The sequence below is a fragment of the Bubalus kerabau genome, chromosome 11, assembly GCF_029407905.1.
Source record: "Bubalus kerabau isolate K-KA32 ecotype Philippines breed swamp buffalo chromosome 11, PCC_UOA_SB_1v2, whole genome shotgun sequence".
Lineage (NCBI taxonomy): Eukaryota > Metazoa > Chordata > Mammalia > Artiodactyla > Bovidae > Bubalus > Bubalus kerabau.
In genome coordinates this window covers 28,777,168-28,798,114 of record NC_073634.1, presented here as the reverse complement: position 1 = coordinate 28,798,114, position 20,947 = coordinate 28,777,168, and the positions used below count along the sequence as shown (strand labels likewise).

General features: G+C 38.2%; 1 protein-coding gene across 6 annotated transcripts in view; it reads left to right on the top strand.

Annotated features, from left to right (window-relative positions):
* THADA (THADA armadillo repeat containing) overlaps positions 1-20,947 on the top strand; it is a 334,534-nt gene that overhangs the window by 51,703 nt on the left and 261,884 nt on the right. For all 6 annotated transcript variants that reach the window (XM_055539939.1, XM_055539943.1, XM_055539942.1 and 3 more), the window contains 3 exons: positions 300-458; positions 1,827-1,984; positions 11,981-12,090. In XM_055539939.1, coding sequence (XP_055395914.1) covers positions 300-458; positions 1,827-1,984; positions 11,981-12,090 — 427 coding nt within the window. The remainder of the gene's footprint in view (positions 1-299; positions 459-1,826; positions 1,985-11,980; positions 12,091-20,947) is intronic.

The window sequence follows — 20,947 nt, the reverse complement described above, 5'->3', positions numbered from 1 at the left end:
TAGACAACACTAAGAAAAGCCACGTCAGATGGCAGCTTTTGTCTGTGGACAGTTTCTGTTGTGTTTTTTGGTCCAGTCTTCACCCTACTTAAAATATTCGCTTTATTTTCAAAGTACATTCAAGTATCATGAAGACTTTATATAAATAATTTTTATATTATCCACCCTGGAGTCCCTTCTTATAGTGCTAATCATCAAGAATTAAAAGCTACAAAATTTTTGAGGGCAAACGACCCTTAAGGGATACCTGCATCTGATATGGAACTGGGGTTTTATGTAATCTTGTCTTTCTCCCTTAGAGTCAGCAAGCCGCTTGCACAGGATTCTGAATGAGATTCAGCCACGAGATACTAATGATTATTTCAGTCAAGCCAAAATATTGAAAGAATGTGGTAGCTTTGATTTAGAGGACTTGAGTGCCAGTGTACCGAATATTGATACTTCTGCAGAAATCAAAGGTATATGTAAAATCAGTACTGGAGTCAATATTTAAGGGACAAAATGTGCAAAATGCTCTTTTCCTGTAGTAAATCAGGGGCTGCAGATGTATGCAGGACTGTGGAGAAAATAAGGTCTTTTTTGAGCTTATAATGATTTATTTTGGGGAATGAGTTTATAAAACTTTTACCAGAAATTGGTGTGCCCCAGTCCAGGATACAAGGTGCTTCAACAAAAAGCCTTTGAGTCCTGAAACCTCGCTTGACAGCCAGGTGATATAGGAACAGTGACGCACAGTGAACTTGGGTTTGGGCAGCAGTCCGCTTCTCCCAGCAGAATGGTCTGATGCTGTGAGCGTCCTTACAGTCAGGCAGCCTTTTAAAGGAAACAAATTTGTGACTTATTAAAATGTGAGCTACTCTTTTGCATCAGGACTTCAGAATTCAAATTCTTACTGTTTGTTTTCTCAGTTATTCTTTTATAATTTTCTTCAATGCTATAAAAAGTTATCAGAAGCAGTAATATCTTATTGGTTTCGAACATATTCTACATTCTCCACTAGATGGGGATATTGTCTTGTAAAAATTTCTCTATTTTTAAAAAAATTATATAAATGTATGCTTGTTGTAATCGTTTCAAATAATTCAGAGGTAAATGCAAGCTAAAAACAAATTAATTTCATTTTTTTCCCCATTTCCTTATTTCCTCTCCAATCCTACTTCTTCCCTTCTTAGTGTATATGTTTCAGACCTATTTGATGTATTTAAGTGTATGTATTGACACATTATCCTTTGAGTTTAGCAGACTTTTAAAAGACAAAGGGGATTATGTTCAAGAGATTATTTTGTTAACTTACCTTTTAAATTTAATAGTTTGTTTTGGATTTTTTTTTTTAATGTCAGTACAAAAATATTCCTAAAGCTAGAAAAAGAGAGTAAAGATTATAGCTAATTGGCTATGGAATTTAAGTATATTTAAAAAGATAATTTGTATATTCCTTTGAAAGGAAAGTCGTATCCTGTTATGCTACTGACGTAGCAACCACCCCCACTGAAACAAATAGTAAAGTATATTTATTATAGTCGTATTTTATGGATGACTGAAAGGCGGAAAGAGTTGATTCCATTAATTTCCAAAAGTTAGAGTTTGGTTTTAGAAGACTACTGTTTTTATTTTACCTTAAATATGGCTATATAGAGGGTGATTCCGGCCCATAGCACATGCCTGACAAGTGTTAGTTATTTTCTCCTGAATAAATATAGCATATGACAGATTGGTTTGTTCAAACAGATTATTCTTGGGGAAATTATGAATAAGCTTGTTCTAAGAAACTTGGGATGTGAGTAATCAAGTGTCTAGTGTTGCAATAGTTTTTTTATTTTTTTAAGGTAAAGAAGGAAAAACATGTGACGTAACTGCTCAGATGCTGCTGGTGTGTTGCTGGAGAAGCATGAAGGAAGTTGCTTTACTCTTAGGCTCTCTGTGCCAGCTTCTACCCATGCGGTCTGTGCCAGAGTCTCCCGATGGATTGTTGACGGTGGAGCAGGTAGGGTAGGCGTTGATTCCTCTTGGTATAATCTCTGGTCAAAGCATATATCCCAAACTTTTATTCATAACCCAACTTAAACAAATTTTTTGGAAACATTTTTCTTGAATAAAATCTTAACAGATGTCAGCTGAAGAAGGTTCACTAATGTGTAGAAATTGGACCTTGCAATACATTTCCAAACTTGGGCATTTTTAGAAATGTTTTTATTTTTCTAAGTTATATAAATAATTTTAGCTCTTACCTCACTTTTAACTTCAGTATTATCGTTTGAATTTTTGTTTCTCCATTGAATACACACAAACTTCAAATTTAAATGAAATCGTCTGTTTAGGAAAACTCCACAAACCTCTTAAATTTTGGAAAGAAAAAAAATATACATATATAGGTTAATTATGGATCTCATGGTTCTCTCTGCATTGATGATAAAGTTATATAGTTACTTTGGTTTTTTTGGCTGACTTTTATTTTAAGACCACAAAGTTAGTTCACCATCTGGGACTGTTCAAGGGACTTGAGTGCAGTGTTTACAAGAAATTAGCTTACCACAAGCATTTCATTTGGAAATATTTTAGATTTATTAGATTTCTGTTTTTAATTGATTCCCTCTTCCTTTCCATATGGTTTCAACAAATCCATTTCCCACCATTTTCCAGCAAAGATATATTAACATGTACTTTCATTTTTAACCTTTTTCAAATAAAGATAATTTTTCCCGTAGGGTGTTACGACATCTAAGAACAAAACAAATACTGTAGTATGCTAATACTGATTATTTCTATAATAACCATGTGACCACTACCATGGAAATAATGCTAATATTTTTATTCTCACACTTGCTGTGGCTAATGTGCTCGCATCTGGTTAACAGCTGGGCATGTGATGTTGCAAGGCTCTGAGATGGAGAGTGGTGAAGGGGAGCAGGACACTGCCGGCTTCATCATGTTCCGTATTCTCTTCCAAATCAAATAGGCGTTAGTGTTCCAGCGTTCCTTGCAGTCCTTGCTGGTGACTGGCTAGAGTGCCAATGCCAACATCTTTGCTGAGGAATCCAGCTATGATTAATGATTACTTCACTGATGTTCACCATCTCACTAAGAAGTAAACATGGGCTAGAGAGCCCCTTGACTTCTCAGCTTTTCAAGGACAAGTTAAAACATCTAGTTTTGGGGTTTGTTGGCCTGTGTTTTAAAAAAAGAAAATTAAGGGAAACATTGTTTTACTTTTACTGTAACTGAGAAAGACCTGAAAGCTTCCTGTGAAAATCATTTTGACTTGACACCTTTTGTAGGACATCCAAGTCATATGAAGGTATGTGGGATATCCAGGTTAAAACTGGGAGTTCAGTTCAGTTCAGTTCAGTCGCTCAGTCGTGTCCGACTCTTTGCGACCCCATGAATCACAGCACGCCAGGCCTCCCTGTCCATCACCAACTCCCGGAGTTCACCCAGACTCACATCCATCGAGTCAGTGATGCCATCCAGCCATCTCATCCTCTGTCGTCCCCTTCTCCTCCTGCCCCTAATCCCTCCCAGCATCAGAATCTTTTCCAATGAGTCAACTCTTCGCATGAGGTGGCCAAAGTACTGGAGTTTCAGCTTTAGCATCATTCCTTCCAAAGAAATCCCAGGGCTGATCTCCTTTAGAATGGACTGGTTCGATCTCCTTGCAGTCCAAGGGACTCTCAAGAGTCTTCTCCAACACCACAGTTGAAAAGCATCAATTCTTCGGCACTCAGCCTTCTTCACAGTCCAACTCTCACATCCATACAAAATTGGAAAATAATGTAAAATAGACAAGATGTTTGTGACAACAACAAAGAGAGGCTGTTACAAACCAAAGAACTCTCCTGATAACTGTTTTCTTGAATAAGAAATAGAATCCTGTTTTTCTGTGAAATATTCATTTCCATTCTAATGAGGTCTGGTCATTTCTTCATGTCGCCATTCACATGGCGACCCCACAAATATTTAATGACTGAGTGAGTGACCAAGAGCGTATGTGATAGCACTCTTCTGACATTGAAACCCTGCCCTCTTTGGAAAACTTGAATCTTGATTACCTTCAATTTTACTAAAAAAAATTTCAATTTTTCTAAAAAAATTAAATGCTTCTGAAAGTGTGGGAGCATGTAGACAATGAACTCTAAAGTCACCAAGAAATTAGCGTTATTTGTATTATAGAGGATTCCTGCTTTTAAACGTAAAATTTTGTTCCATGAAATTCCTTTAAACATACTGCCATGTACTTAGTACTTTTAAGAGTTAAAAATATAAACAACAGAGAAGAATGTAGTTTGCGTTGGAGTGGCAGGACCAGGCCTAGGGAAGAACACAGATGCCCTAGTCTCTCCAGGTCTTCTGGGCACATAGTGGCAAAGCTACAGATTTAAGAATCCCCAGTGTAGGTGAATGTCACCACAGGAGACCTGCAGAGACAAAGGTGACTTGCAGACAGAATGCTCCCTGTTTGAGGTGAAAATTGGGAATTTGGATTTCTTACTGTTGAGAATCATAAAAACCATAATCTGCTTTTCTCTCAGTGGATGAGGGAAGCTGTTCTATAGATCCTGAAATATTGATGTGCAGCCTGATGCTTTTCTTGTTCCCCACTCACCCTTCACTCTTGAAAAAGTAATAGGATTCCATTACAACTGGGAATTTGAGGTCTCACATGTAGATGGAGGACTGGATTTCTTTTGGAAACTCAGCTCCTTGAAGCCCACCCTGATTTGACAGCCCTTGGACAACTTCAATCCCCCATGCATAAAGATGCTTTTAACAGGCCAGCAGGTAGTGAAACTCCAATTTGGGGATTTTTGCTGCTGTTCGAGTAGAGGAGCTGGTGCTTGTTTATAATTCTGAGTATATAATTCACAGACTCCTCGCTGGAAGGATCACAGAGATGATATTATCCAGCTCCCTTGCACAAGGGGTGACTGAAGCCTTTGGATGTTACCTCGTTTGCCCAAGATCACAAAGCTGGTTTGTGGCAACTCTGGGATAGGAACCCGATTCTTCTGCTTCCCAGCCTCGGTTCCGACACGACACAGTGCCACCTTTGTTCTGCATGGCTCATTTAATCTTTCTTTAAATTTAATTTTCCCAGCTTCCCATAGCCAACCAGATTTTTGCAAGTAGTGGGTAGTCAGGTTAACTTGCCACTGAACTTTTGAGCAAATGCGCCTTCCCTCGATGACTGCGTATGAAGCAGTGTGTCCTCCACGACTTAGCAAGAGGAAAATGTGTTCATTCAGAGGCACGTCTGACCTTCCTCCTGCGCTGTAATCATGAAATGAAAGGTTCTTTCATAAGGTCCCTGTCCCAGAGGCAGAGATAAAACCAGCTTTGAGGGATGTAAGTCGAGACCCTCAAAGAGTGAGCAGTGCATGCAACCTTATCTTACCACTTCCTGACTAGTTTGTGTCTGGGCTTTGAGCTGGAAGCTTTACTTGATACATTGTTGGTCCTCTTTCCATGGGATATTGGATACCGAGTACCCACTGCTTTTCTTAAACAACTTCCTCTACTGGGCCATCAGTTCATCTCTTTATATACTTCTAATATTCCTAAAAAGAAGCTTCTGGGTGGAATTTTTTTTTTAATATCTGCTTTCCCCTTTCTAGTAATTATTGCCCCAGAAATCACATGAATAAAAATAATTAACTGTTTGAACTATTAGAAATGGGCAATTAAAAAACTCCTACTTTAGATGCTGTTGTAATTTTCATATACATTTCCTCAGTGCCTTTTGTTTCTGTTTCAGTTTTTGTTAATGATCTACAAATGGGATATATGTTTATTAGTATTCATCTGTCTTCAAGAGATTGCTTCTGTATTTTCTTCTACCAAAGTTTAGTTTTTAGAAATCAGTTCAAAGTATTTATTGAACTGTACTGAATGCAGGCTACACGGTTATGTTACTGGGATGTGAAGTTGAGCATGGAATCACATCATTTAGTCAACTATATATTGACTGCCTTACTACATGAGTTGTGGCAGCATTAAGAAATATAATATGTGGTTCTCTGACTTCAAAGGGCTTAGAAGTGTAGTAAGAGATTCAAGACAGAATTTCATTTCAGAAAGTCAGACTGAAGGGCAACTGTTAGTTAAAGTGGCACATGGTTAAGAATTTGCCAGAAGACAAAGAATAAACGTTCTGATGGGAGGATACCTGAATACCAGGAAACCATCATCTTTGTTATCATTATGTAGGAGGACAATGTTTGGGCTTTGAAGAAATCCCAGGTGTTAGTAAGAAATCACAATGGTAGAGAATGTCCAGTGTAAAACGTTATCTTACTATACTACAAACTTTTATGAACTATTCTATTTAAGCAAAGTGGAATTAGAAATTCCTCTTGACATCCCTAAGGTTATAAGAAGTGGCTGTGTCTTAAGTAAAATTGAAGGTTTGAATGAATGTGTGTGTTAATCGCTCTGTCATGTCTGATTCTTTGAGACCCCATGGACTGTAGCCCACCAGGCTCCTCAGTTTATGTGATTCTCCAAGCAAAAATACTGGAGTGGGTAGCCATTTCCTTCTCTAGGGTATCTTCCTGACCCAGGAATCGAAACCAGGTCTCCCACATTGCAGGTAGATTCTTTACCATCTGAGCCACCAAGGAAACCCTAAGAATACTAGAGTGGGTAGCCATTCCCTTCTTCAGGGGATCTTCCTGACCCAGGGATCAAACTTGAGTCTCTCACATTGCGGACAGATTCTTTACCATCTGAGCCACCAGAGAAGGTTTAGGGAAATTAATTAAGGTTTTAGGGATTAAGTCTCACTACCTCATGACACAAAATAAAAACAAAAATTGACATTTAGCAATATTGCTTGCTACTCTCTGCCAGGTACTCTGCTAAATGCTTATATGCATAATCTCATTTATTTCTTAGAATAATCCTGTGAAGTAGGTTCTAGTTTTATCCCCATTTCACAGAGCAGGGAACTCTGTTACATAATTAGCTTGTATTGATAAGGAAGCTGAGTAGGGTTCCTAAACCCAGACTTCTTGTCTCCAGAATCCCAGATCTTGACCACTGCACATGCTCTTTGTAGAAATGTCCCACCTGTATACTTGAATCTGTTTTGGCCTTTCTAACTTGTAGTGAAGGGAATTAGCTTTTTATTTTATTTTTTTTACTGTATTTGTCTCTACTATTTAGATAAAGAACAAATGAAAAATGTATTTACATTTGTCCTTTGTGGAGTTCATGCTTTAGATGAACATTTATGTTGCTCCTCTGTTTAGTCCGTAGTTGAATTATAGGTGCCTGGAGACGTGGCATGTCCCCTGTGGAAATTTACACCTTGTAAATCCATAAAGCATGTTAATTTGTCTATAGAAGTAGGTTTTATGGAAAGTTAGAACCAGAATATACTAAACTTTAAAAGATAGTGTTGTTCAGTCACTAAGTTGTGTCCGACGTTTTGCTACCCCATGGACTACAGCACATCAGGCTTCCCTGTCCTTCCCTATCTCCCAGAGTTTGCTCAAATTCAGGTCCATAGAGTCAGTGATGCCATCCAGCCATCTCATCCTCTGTCATCCCCCTCTCTTCCCTGCCTTCAATCTTTCCCAGCATCAGGGTCTTTTCCAGTGAGTTGGCTGTTTGCATCAGGTGGCCAAAGTATTGGAGCTTCAGTTTCAGCCATCAGTCCTCTCAATGAATATTCAGGGTTGATTTCCTTTAGGATTGACTGTTTTGACCTCCTTGCTGTCCAAGGGACTCTCAAGAGTCTTCTCCAGCACCACAGTTCAAAAGCATCAGTTCTTCGGCACTCAGCCTTCTTTATGATCCAACTCTCACATCCATACAGGACTATTGGAAAAACCATAGCTTTGACTATATGGACCTTTGTTGGCAAAGTGATGTCTATCCTTTTAAACACACTGTCTAGGTTTATCATAGCTTTTCATTGGTGACCAAAACCATCCCCCAAAAACCTAGTGACTAGAATTTAATTTTAAGACTAGAAATAAGTGGCCTTTGAAAAAATTTTTATTGATACTTTAATTCCCTTTCAAAAAGTCTAAGATATGTATTATTTATTAAGAAAATGTTTTATAAAGACATCATCCATGAGAAAAGAAATGTTTTGAGGCTTTCTTGGTGGCTCAGTGGTAAAGAATCCTCCTGCACTGCAGGAGACACAGGTTTGACCCCGGTCTGGTAAGATCCCACATGCCATGGAGCAGCTAAGCCCATATGCCATGATTATTGAGCCAGTGCTCTAAAGCCTGGGAGCCACAACTGATGAAGCCTGCGTGCCCTAGAGCCTGTACTCTGCAACAAAAGAAGCCCCCGCAGTGAGAAGCTGGTGCACTAGCTCCCGCTCCCCGCAACTAGAGGAAAGCCCATGTAGTAACGAAGACCCAGCACAGCGAAAAAAACATAAATAAAAAAGAAAGAAATGTTTTTGTGAACTTTAAATAGGAGATTAGCATCAAATAGAATAAAAGACAATCAACTTGAATTTTCAGAGGACTGTTTCATTGTTTTAATTAAATTAAAAAATTATTATTCTGATTCTACTATTGTTGTAAGTTTCTGCAGAGTTAAATATGTTCCCTGTACTCTGTTCATCCAAGGGAAGGCATGGCTCCTTTTCCTTGTCCAGCTACTCATGGACCACGTTGCCAGGTTGACCCCTCCCACTCCTTGTGTGATAGGTACATCCCTACCTTGCAACCCTGTCTTCTTCCACTGTTTTCTAGCATGAAACCTTGAGGCCATTCAGCTAGGTCTGCTATTAATCTCCTGTATAGTCTGTGTTCATTCATATAAAAAGACCCCATGAAGTATCTGGGAGGTAACAGGTACTTAATAAGTGTTTGTTCATTCATTCTAATATCCCAGCTGTTTCTTATGTTAGTTATCTTTTTCCATATTGATTCACCCAAGTATAACCTGTTTAAGGTCTAGCCACTAATCTTCAGTTCAGTTCAGTCGCTCAGTTCTGTCCAGCTCTTTGCAACCCCATGGACTGCAGCACACCAGCCTTCCCTGCCCATCAACAACTCCCAGAGCCTGCTCAAACTCATGTCCATCGATGCCATCCAACCATCTCATCCTCTTTCGTCCCCTTCTCCTGCCTTCAGTCTTTCCCAGCATCAGGGTCTTTTCCAGTGGGTCAGTTCTTCACATCAAGCCATTAATCTTACTGTAATAATTTATTTCAATGTAAAAAGAATTTTCATTTCTTAGTGCAGTTAAGCTCCTGATAGGTACCATCCAGCATATTGGTTTTCTCTGAACTGAAAGCCTTCTGAGGACAGACGTCTTGTTTTGTTCTTTGTCTACCCAAAACTGAGCTACTGAGCATTTGACAGACTGCTAAAGAAGTACTTACTATCTGATGAATAGAAATATACTCTCTTTAAAGGGAAAAATTCATATTAAGCCTTGATATTACCTAGGTAGGTTTGTTGGGAAATAAAGTGCAAATTGAAATAAGAAAAACTGTCTACTTCTCACATATGTCTTTAGAATCTCATACTGTTTTCTGAGACCAGGAGTACCTAGGGTTGAGAAGAGAGACCATCTATATGCTTTTTGATTTGGGCCCCTTTAAAGGGAATTAAGGTAAAGGAAGCAAGGAACATCTGATCTTTGTTTGAGAACTAGATTGTAAATCCACAGAGAAGCACTTTACTGGGAACATTCGTTTTCCTGAAGCATGTTTTAATATCTTTAATATTAAAAAAATTCAGGATATAGAGAGACCCCGTCTCTGTGACTTCCTGTTTTTATTTTTTGTGCCTTAAAACACCTTCTTAGAAATCTTTAGTTTTTCAAGTAATGAAAGTGATGGTCATAACCAGATAAGTAACTGATATTTCTTTCGGTTCTATTTTGTAAGGTTATTGAGCTACAGGTCTGTCTTGGGGGTTAAATGCAGAATTAGTGCTTGATAATTCTGTTCAAAATATACTCTGAAATTACATATTGAAGGTAAAAGGGTAAGGCTTACCCTGACAACTAGTGAAAGTCACTCAGTCGTGTCTGACTCTTTGCGACCCCATGGACTATACAGTCCATGGAATTCTCCAGGCTAGAATACTGGAGTGGGTAGCCTTTCCCTTCTCCAGGTGACAACTAGTAGTATGTAGCTTATCAAAAATATTAAAAATTAGGGGTATCATCAGATCTTCACCTGAAAACTTTAGCTGAAGAGCACGACATGCCACTCTTTGATGATACTGAAGTGTTTTAAACTTAAATAGATTTAAAACTTCTGTTGTAGCTTGCTTCTTTGGTTCTTTCTTGACCTCATGTCTGATTCTTATATCTCTAAATGTATCACCCATCTTTCTATAATTGTATATATTTTGAGTTTAGAATATGGCGTTACCTTTTCTCTGTTTGGAAGCCCATATGGAGCTCAAGTTGAACTGAATGGGTTTATAAGTTAAGGGCCTATGCTGAGCTTTTAGATTTATTAACTCACTTTAATATACAGTCTATGCTGCTGCTGCTGCTAAGTCACTTCAGTCGTGTCTGACTCTGTGACCCCATAGACGGCAGCCCACTAGGCTCCTCTGTCCCTGGGATTCTCCAGGCAAGAAGACTGGAGTGGGTTGCCATTTCCTTCTCCAATGCATGAAAGTGAAAAGTGAAAGTAAAGTCGCTCAGTCGTGCAGACTCTTAGCAACCCATGGACTGCAGCCCACCAGGCTCCTCGTCCATGGGATTTTCCAGGCAGGAGTACTGGAGTGGGGTGCCATTGCCTTCTCCGCACAGTCTATGAGGCAAGTGCTATTATTATTCCCAGTTTATAGATGAGGAGACTGAGGCAGTTGCCCATGGTCACATGTTCAACTGCTCTTTCTACTGTTTATCATCTCTAATGTGTGCAGAACACAGTCACTGTACTAGGGTAGAAGTTGTTTCTGGATAAACATGTGTGAGCTATTTGGGGTAAGCTTCCTTTTTCACCATTCTGTGACCTGCTGGGAAGACCTGGATCAAGAGGTACTGAGGTTGTATACAGAATCTTGATTTTCTAAAGCTGATCAGCTACCAAATCTTATGGTATAAAAGTACAATCAACCCACTCATTAACAGTTCATGCTGTGCAGAACCTCATCAGCAACTAACTGTCAGTCATGTCTTCTTTAAAATATATTGTCATATTTGTTAATTGTTTAAACTTGCATGGAGAAAGGCAGCATGTAGGAAAGTGATTGGGTAGCATACTGGAAAGCTCCATGCTTCTGACTCAGAGTGAAGCCTGTCAATTTTCAGGGTGCCCTTTGCCCTAAATCTTGCATGGCCATTAACGTTTGTGTGTGTGTGTGTGCACGCGCGCATGTGTATAAAAAGGTAATTTTTGGAAAATATTGTTTAGTAGGTTGGAGCTTTAGTTTGGGAAGATGAAAAATTCTGTAGATAGATGGTGGTTGTGCAGCAAAGTGAATATACTGAATGCCACTGAACTGTAGACCCAAGAATGGTTAAAATGGTAAAATTTATGTATATTTTAGCCATAATAGAAAAAAAATTTTTGAAGAGAGAAAAAATAGGTAATTATTTCACCTAGGCCTAGGTGAGTGAAGGTTGTCACTTTTTGTGATTTGCTGTTGGTATTGAATGATGTGAGCTAACAGAGAAAACAGCAAGGTCTGTGAAGCTGGCATAGGGAGGCAGGTCTAGCGTAGCTGTTAAACCTTGGTCAGCTCTGGAGCCAAATTGCCTAGGTTTATGCACTGTTTCTACCATCGACTTGCTGTGTGACCTTGAATAAGTTACTTGGTCTTTCTGGGCCTCATTTTTCCCCATCGTAAAGTGGAGATAATAATAGTGCTTCTTTCATGGCTTCATTGTGAGAATCAATTGTGATAGTGTCAAAATGCTTAAAATATTAACTGTTGCATAGTAGGTGCTAGACAGACATCTAGACCTGAGTTCTAAGTGGTTACAGACATAAATACACCTGTCAGTGTAAACTTAAGTTGAGTATTTATTTTTTGATTTTGTTTTGAAGGTAAAAGAAATAGGAGATTACTTTAAACAACACCTTTTACAGTCCAGGCACAGAGGAGCATTTGAACTGGCTTACACTGGCTTTGTGAAACTCACTGAAATCCTAAACAGGTAAAACAAAGCAAATATCCCTTTGTGTACGTTTTAAAAAGACCACATGTACAAGCCATGTGCTTGAAGTAGAATTTAGCTATGTCTTTTGATGTTTAAAAGAGTAAGAGTTGGCTTCAAAACTCTTGGAAGAAATTGTTTTCTTAGGTTTCACCGTATGATTTACTGCAGATGATGGAGTGAAATGTCCAAACCGAGTTGCTCTCTTATTGAAAGGTGATTTGACACAAACTCAAAGATCTTACTAAAAATAGCTTTGAAGTTTAACATTTATTTTCATTGAATGAAATCACTGTTTTGTCTGTTTGAAAATTACTTGGCTTGTGGAATAAAATAAGCCCTCCAGTTTTTTGGATTTGTGTGCATTACAGACAGAGAAACACTTAAGGATTTTGTGTTTTTATTCGTAATTTTATCTTGTAGAAAAATGTAAAAGAACAGTAAATAGACCAAAAAATATAAAAGATTTTCCCACTTACTTGGAAAAATACTCAGGTAGATTTCATATATTTAGCCAAATGTATTTTTTTTTTTACATTATAGGTGCTGGCTGATAATTTCATTCATTCATATAATAGATTTCCTCCAAAGAGCTTGTGAGGAAACCTTAAATTACTTAATGACTAAGTGTTCATGGCAAGTGTTCTCTAAATAAAGGTAGTATTTTCCAAGAAAACATTTCCATTGCCTGGAAACTTTTTGAAATGAAGCAGAGTTCTGCCAGCCTTGTAGCCTCAGCAAACATTTTATTTTGGGCCGTTAAGACATCTACTCCTTGAATATTTTTGAAACACTTTTTCACACTCCTGGTAAAAACATTTATAAAACATTTCTACCGTTATGAGCTGCACAGAATATCTTTAAATGATACATTTTTAAATGTCCCTGACATTAAACTGCTGATCTTGAAAATGTTTTGTTATCTTTGCAACTCTTTCTTTCCAGTGTAGAGATGACTTAAGAATATTTTTTTCTCACAGCACAATCCACTTCACTCCCTTCAAATCAGTTAGCAAATGTATGTATTGAACACTAGCTGTGTGTTTAGTCCTATGCTTGGTTTGGAGGCTGAAATACTTCTTTATGAGACAAGCTTCTTGCTCTCAAAGAGCTTATGGTTTAGTTGGGGAAATAAGCAGGGATGAAATTCAAAATATTTAACAAATGGTATGTCATGGGCACTGACTGGTCAGAACAGACAGTGGCTGTGAGCACCCAGCATTGCTGTCTGTATGGATGTATATTAGCTGAATACGAGCCTGGAAAGTGAGACCAAGACACTTGAACAAGATGATCCGATATAACTGTCAAAATTTGGGCGAAATTTGCAAATTCTGTAGGAATAGCAGAGAGAAAGCAACAGGGATAGGCTAGTAGGGCTTAATGGAGGAGGTAGAATTTGTGCTAACACATGAGTAAGGTTTAAGTAGATAGGAGGAGAAAGGAGGAGACTTTGTAAGTAAAAACTGAGAGGCTATAATCAGCCTGGCAGATTGTTAGGTGAGTAAGTGAGCCAGCCTGATTGTCGCAGTGGTGGTAGAGTTACTAGGCAATAACATCCAGTTGAATAGAAAAAGCCTTATTATGGATGCCTAGAAAGCAGAGTCGCTATAGTTGGGATGGAAAGAGGCACTGAACATTTTCTTAATCTGAAACAGATCTCAGGAGGCAAGTAGAATAGAGAAATAACAATGATCTATGACATGAGGTCTTAGTTCTGCTGGCAGTGAGATTGTATAAAATTGAATCTCCTCAGCCTCTGGTCTCTTTTTATCTATAAAGTAAGGAAGAGACTATTTGCCCTAATGACAGATCTCTCTGGTCTTTCTTATATGGATCAAGTAAAATAGATATTTATGAAGATCCTTTTGCATTATAAAGTTTTCTACAAGTGTAAAACATTATGAGACTGATGTTGGTTATGGTGTTGGTACATCAAAGTAGTTTTTCCGTTGGAAGTGTTAGGTTAGATAGATTGTAATGACAGATAGTAGTGAGGAGAGCCTGGCATCAGCTATTAATAATCTGGAGCAGAGGTGATACAAGCTTTGATGATGGCTCTAGGAATGGAGGGAAAGAAGTGACATCTCAATTAATGTTTAGCCCCATGTAGTAACAACTCTACACATGACATTTTGAATGCTTAGAAGGGAAGCCGTGGACATCTCTTATTTTATGATTTTATGCGTCAAGAATTAGGGCAGTACATACCTGAGTGATTCTTCTCCTTGGGTTATTTACTGAATTCAGTTGGTGGTATTCAGCTGACAGATGAACTGGTCAGGAGGGTCCTAAACAGATTTATTCACATTATGGCACCTTGGTGGGATAACTAGAAGATAGGGCCTCGTTTGGACTGCAAGTGGCCTTTCAGCATGGCAGTCGTAGGGTAGCTGAAGTTCTTATATGGCAGCTGGCTTCCTCTAGAGAGAGGTTTCCAAGAGAACCAGGAAGAAACTGCATGGTCCTTTCTGACCTGGCCTTGGAAGTCTCATAGCATTACTTCAGTTACATTGTTTTGGTTCTAAGTGAGTCTTAAAGCCACTTGGATTCAAGGGGAGGGGCATTAGACTTAAACTTTACCGTTTGATGGTAGAGTGGCAAGATCATATTGTAGAAGTACATTTGGATGGGAGATATAGTGGTGGCCATCTTTGAAGAATGGAATCTGCCACGTGAAGCAAACAGAATGTGTGTAATGAAGGTCCCCAGGGAGTCCATGACTGTTCCTGGGCTTTAATTCCTAGTGACCAGAAAAGTGGAATTGATGTTAACAAAGGCAAGGGGACTGAAAGAGGGGATTCGTTTGATAAAGACGACTAAGTTTGTTTTGTATGTGTTGAGTGTGAGATGATGGTGGCATATCCTGGTGAAAATATTTAAGTCATAACTGGGAGATGGATTAGTTTGGGTGATATTACAGAAACGGAGATAATCTTCTGAGCTCTCTTCATAAATATCATAATATGATTGCAGTCTTTAGGGAAAAACTTAAAAGGAGAAAAGAACAGAAGACCAGGGACAGAGGCTTTTCAACAACTGTATTGTGTAGTCGAAAGTACTATTGAAGGCATTCCAAATAAATGGAGTAGGAAGACAAGACAAGGCCCAGTGCCTAGTATTGCAGCCTAATCTGCATTAAAGAGCTCCTCATGGCTGTCACTATTGGCTTTTAACCAACCTGTTATGAGTTCCCAACTGTTGCTTCCAAAACCAAGTGGTTCTTGATCCCTTTGGAGACATCTCAGATCTGCTGAACAGAATGTTTTACGGAGAACATCTTTGCAGTATGTGTGGCTTCCTTTTGTTTGGTTTTTATTTTTAAAAGAAAAATATGTTTCTTTTGGATCCTTTTGAAAGCTTTTAAGTTATGAAAAAGTTATTTAGGCATACAGCGTTTTTAAAGTTTGCAGAAAGAAATCTGGACTTTCATGAAAATCCACTGAAATGGAGGCCAACTGCTGGCCACCTCTTGAACTACAGCTGTGTGAAGGAAGCAAGCACTTAAAGAGATTAATGGGTAAATAACCGAAGAGTTAAACATGAGCCACATTGTTTGAATTGGTTTTTAATAAGATTATTCAGAAGGTCTTCAAATGTAAACTGACTTCACCATTAAACAATCATCTAAGAATAAATAGGAGTGGCAGACACTATTCTTTTTTCTGGGAATTTTTTGAAAGCAACACTTGCATACACATACATACACACAGACACACATACTTAATACTTAATATGTTGAGTTAATTTTCTCAGATTCTAAGAATCTGATTTGTAATATGGTGCTTTCTGTTTAAAATTTTATGAAATATTCATATACTTTTTAAAAAAGTAATCACCTTCCTATGCATAATTCCCTGCTTAAGCATTTGATTAGTGGTTTAATGCATTAAAGTTACAACTGTAAATTCAGGTTTCTGATGAAATTCATATATGCTTATTTATGTGCTGTCACTTTAGTATTTCAGGTTATTCTTTCAATGAAAATGAACTGAAGAGTGCTACACCAGGGAATCTAGCTTTCATTTATTCAACCAGAAATTAAAAGCTTAACTCTTAAGGGGATTAAATTGTTCTGTAATTCTAAATCTAGAAGGAAGGTTCATGAGTACTTGATATTGTCTTGCTCTTCATTTTTTTGAGTTGCTCTGCTTATTGAAATGTAGCTTAATCCATGAATATTTACTGCACTAATTACAATCAGTCTCACATTATTGGCTTGAAAAACTGAACTGCTGACATTTAGCGATTTTTGTCATAGAATGCTGGTGCTGACTTATGGCATCAACAGTTATGGTGGACAGAAGTCATTTTTATATGTTTTTCAACTTTCATGAATTAATTATAACTACTACAATTCAAATTCAACAGAAAACTTCTTATACACCTTTGGAATATAATAATAAAAAATAATTTCACTCTACTGGAGACTGAAAGATCAAGTCTCTAAAGAATATGCAATTGAGCAAGAAATAAATGTAGAACATAATGTACAGGTTTGGGGAAAAGTCATTCAATACTAAATTAAAAAAAATACATATATAATCTCTCAGCCTTATCTTCATCTCCATTGGCATTTCTGAGTATCCTATGATTTTTATTTGAAAATTTTTTTTTATATTTTATTTTATTTTTTAACTTTACAATATTGTATTGGTTTGCCATATATCAACATGAATCCGCCACAGGTATACATACACGTGTTCCCCATCCTGAACCCTCCTTCCTCCTCCCTCCCTGTACCATCCCTCTGGGTCATCCCAGTGCACCAGCCCCAAGCATCCAGTATCGTGCATCGAACGTGGACTGGCGACTTGCTTCATAGATGATAGTATACTTGTTTCAATAATTAAAGAAGAACAAATTAAGTGGTCATCCACTCTTGGAAGCCATATTAATACTTTATGTAGGTAAAAAAGTCCTTTAAATCTGCCATTTCTATAGTAGATTAGAAGGATTTGAGGAAAACTAGAATGTCTTAATGAGTTTTTTCTGTTTTTAAAATTTTTTAGAATGTCTTAATGTTTAAAATCTAAATCTTTGTGTGTTTGACTTGTGATCCTTGAATTTCTATTTTTAAGTCCACCCCACAGTTGCATAAGATGTTACCTTCTTTCTGGAGCTTTGAATACTCATTTTTTTTTAAAGTTCTGATACTAATTCTCAGTGATTTTAGACTCAGTAACAGATGGATCTTGTTCTTAGTGAATAGCTTCTATCTCAGCTTTTTTAGTAAGATCCCAGAGTTGTTAATATTAGTTTTTTCCTTTGTGATCTCAGGGAATAGTTACATTAAATAAGAGAACCAACAATTTGTTACATTTATCTAACCACTTTTTTTTTAAATCCACATTTATCTAACCACTTTTTTTTAAAATCCACCGTATCTTGCCCTTCTCCTTATGGCTTGCCGACTGGTAATTTAATTTCTATTTGGCCATTGTTGTCAGCCTGTGCCTGCAGCTGAGGCTTTACAGTAGCCCCTGATGTTTTAGCCTGCAGTAAACCTCAACAATATTTGACGGTAGAGAGGGAGGTTAAGATGGCTTCTGTTGATATGTAGCTTTCTCACTGGATCTCATTTGGGCAAATCGTTTTTCAGGCTTAAAATTTCTCCATGCTTCAAGGCTGTGTTCCCTTTTTAAAATGTGCATGTACATGCCCACAACCTTCCTGCCCATCTGTCACTGTTTAATTTAATTGAAATAATAAACATGAACCTTGAAATAATAAACAGTACTTGACTGAAGAATGAATGGAGTGGAGAATTGGAGAATTTAGCTTATGAAATAATAGGAGCTTGGAAAAATCTCTAAATTAGGAAAAATAACCCTACAGAAAACGTCTGAGGAAATGAAGGTAACATTTCTCAATCATAATATAACTAATCAGAACTCGACAAAAAATAGCTCTCTGTTACTGTCCTTAGGTGGATGGATAAACCATTGGAAAGCCACTGTGTAGTCAGGGGACCTGATTTATTGGCACAAAATAGTCTAATGACCAATTAGTTGGGTATACAGCATGTGTAATTTGATTTCAGTCTGGGTTTTATGCTTATCTTAGAATCCTTACCCACTACCAGTGAGATAGCTTTGTGGATAGAAATTGGACTAATCTGTTTATGGAAGAATAATTTGCTTCAGTGATCTTCTCAAGACAACACAAAGACCTAAAAAGCAGCCATGGACTGGCCTGTTCATTTCTGTTACTTTTGGTAGAGACTCAAGCTATGAAAGTGTTAGTCACTCAGTCGTGTCCGACTCTTGTGACTTGGGCTATGGCACTTAGCAGAGAAAAACCAAACCAGATCCAGACTCTCTTGTCTCTTTCCTGTCAGCCTTTTAATTTTATTTCTTTTAATTTCTACTATTTCTTGACTGATAAACAGGAAAAGCAGAATGATCTGATTTCCTTCCACATCCCCATCCTTAACCACCACCTCCCTCAGAATGTAGAGGAAAGAATATTGAGGTATGAGTTAGAGCTGAGTTCTACCTACCAGCTCTGTTGACACTAGCAAAGCCATGAAAACCTCTCTAGGCTGCTGTGTCACCTTTGATAAAGGAAGAGAATTCAGCTTTCTAAGGCCTTTTTCGATTTCCATTCTACTCATAGTACAGTGCTGCTTACTAGTTTCTGATTGGGAAAGTCTGGGGATTTGGGGTATGAAAGATTGAGGGATGTTGGATACATTTTTAGTAAACTTCCTTCAGAAGTGGTAAATCAATCTCTTAGGAGTCTTTTGTGGATTAATAACATTTAGTGAGACTGGCTTATGAAGAACCTTGAATCCCTTGTAAGAAAGTTGCAATTTTTATGATGTACTCAGAGATTAAAGACACTGTGTATTTTGCATTAACTTGACGCTGGAGTGAAGTAAAACAAAAGAGCCTCAGACAAAGCGGATGTCAGCTGTTTTAGTGGAGAGGCACTAGCTAACCGAAGCAGGCTTGGAATTCCCCATGGCTGGGGCTGGTGAACGCATGGGGCTGGCACAGACAGCCATGGACCACTTTACTCAGGGACCTTTCCCTGGATTGTTTGATGAGGAACCAAAACAAACAACTAGAGTTGGTCGCATTGTTCTTGGGAGCCTTGCATGGTTCCATTTTTACCTCTCAATTCCTTCATTATCATAAACAGCAGCAACTCTGGAGTTTTGAAATCACTTCCTTGTGAAGTAATCTTTCCTTGCTGGGGAACAGACAGACGCTTCATTGAATAGTCAGAAGTCTAGGTTGGGCTGTTGTTTTTTTCTCTGCACAGCACAGTGACTTCACCATTGAGGAGCCTTATGGGTTTTTTAGCCCTCCTTTTCCACATCTAGTTTTTCAGTTATCTGCCTAATTGGAAGCACAGCTAATATGGGGTAGCTGGTACCAATACTAGTTGGTCCTTATTTATTCGTTGAGCACACGATTTCCTGAACATCTTCTGTATGCCTGGGTAGAAACACTCTGACCATTGAGAGTGTGATATGGTAAGCCAGAGTTTCTCTGAACTGAGAGACAATTATTAGGATCTGAATTAGAAACATTTATCGCTGTAGAACTAAGAGAGGCATGTGAGGACCTGAATAAGGGACTGTAGCTTGTGATGCCATGATGAGGTGTTTTGGGGACAGTCTAATGAGGAGCTTTGGGTACTTATATAATATAGGGTCATTGTTCTCTCTCTTTGGAATAGTAACCCAGATAATAGTGTCTCATTATTAGTGATTTTATTTTCATTCTTGGGCATTGAGAAATCAAGTGATTTGTCCATAGCCACACAATTAGTTGGGCTTCCCTTGTGACTCAGCTGGTATAGAATATGCCTCAATGTGGGAGACCTGGGTTCGATCCCTGGGTTGGGAAGATCCCCTGGAGAGGGTATTTAACCTCAGTTAAATACCACTTTATACAAACCTGAACCCTCTATAGGGTTTTGAACCCTATCTTTGATTTTGTTCTTGAATATTGGGGAAAAATTCTCTCTTGGGGTAATATTTAGGTTAACAGATTTTATTTTGCTTGGGGATTTCAGTAGAAAGTCAGTCATCACCATCATCACCTGAATGAACTATGGCCATGGGATGTAGAGATTTCTGAATGTGTTCATTCCTGTTTGAGGAAGCTGAGGAGGGGAATCAGCTGTGGCTCTAAGGGCTCCTCTTGGCATTGGAAAGCACTTTTGTTTACACTTTGCTTTCCAGTTGCTACACCCTCTTGTTGTGTCAGCCTGGTTTCTTACAGTGGTACACTTAATGGAGTTGGTAAGTCATAAGTTGTTCATTTATTCAGCAGATATTTGAGCCAACTATTGGGATGCCAGACCCTATTCTGTGTGTTTGGGAATAAAGAAGTGAACAGGACAAAGTTTGTGCCTGATATCACGGAGTTTGTATTTTAAAGGACATCTAGATAATAATAAACTGTCAGATAAATTTTATGTGTCCTTGGTGTGATAAAGTTTAGTGTAAGGAAAAGTCTCTCTCTCTCCCTACACTAAAGTAAGCCAAGGCTCAGATGACAAGAAGCAGCAGCTTCCCAAGCAATGGGAACAGTGGATACAAAAGCATTTCGAGTAAAGAGTAGAATGGTATAAGATGAAGTTAAATGAGGCTGTTCAAATATGTAGGGCTTTGTGAGCTAGGATCTGGTGTTCCCTGGATTTTTTTTTTTTAATTATCGTTTGTAGATATTTTCATTCAGGTGATGATGGTGATGACTGATGATGCTGAGCTTGAGTAAATACTCATTATTTACTATATATTAAGGTTAGGGACAGGCTTCCCTGATAACTCAGTTGGTAAAGAATCCGCCTGCAATGCAGGTAGACCCTGGTTCGATTCTTGGATCAGGAAGATCCCCTG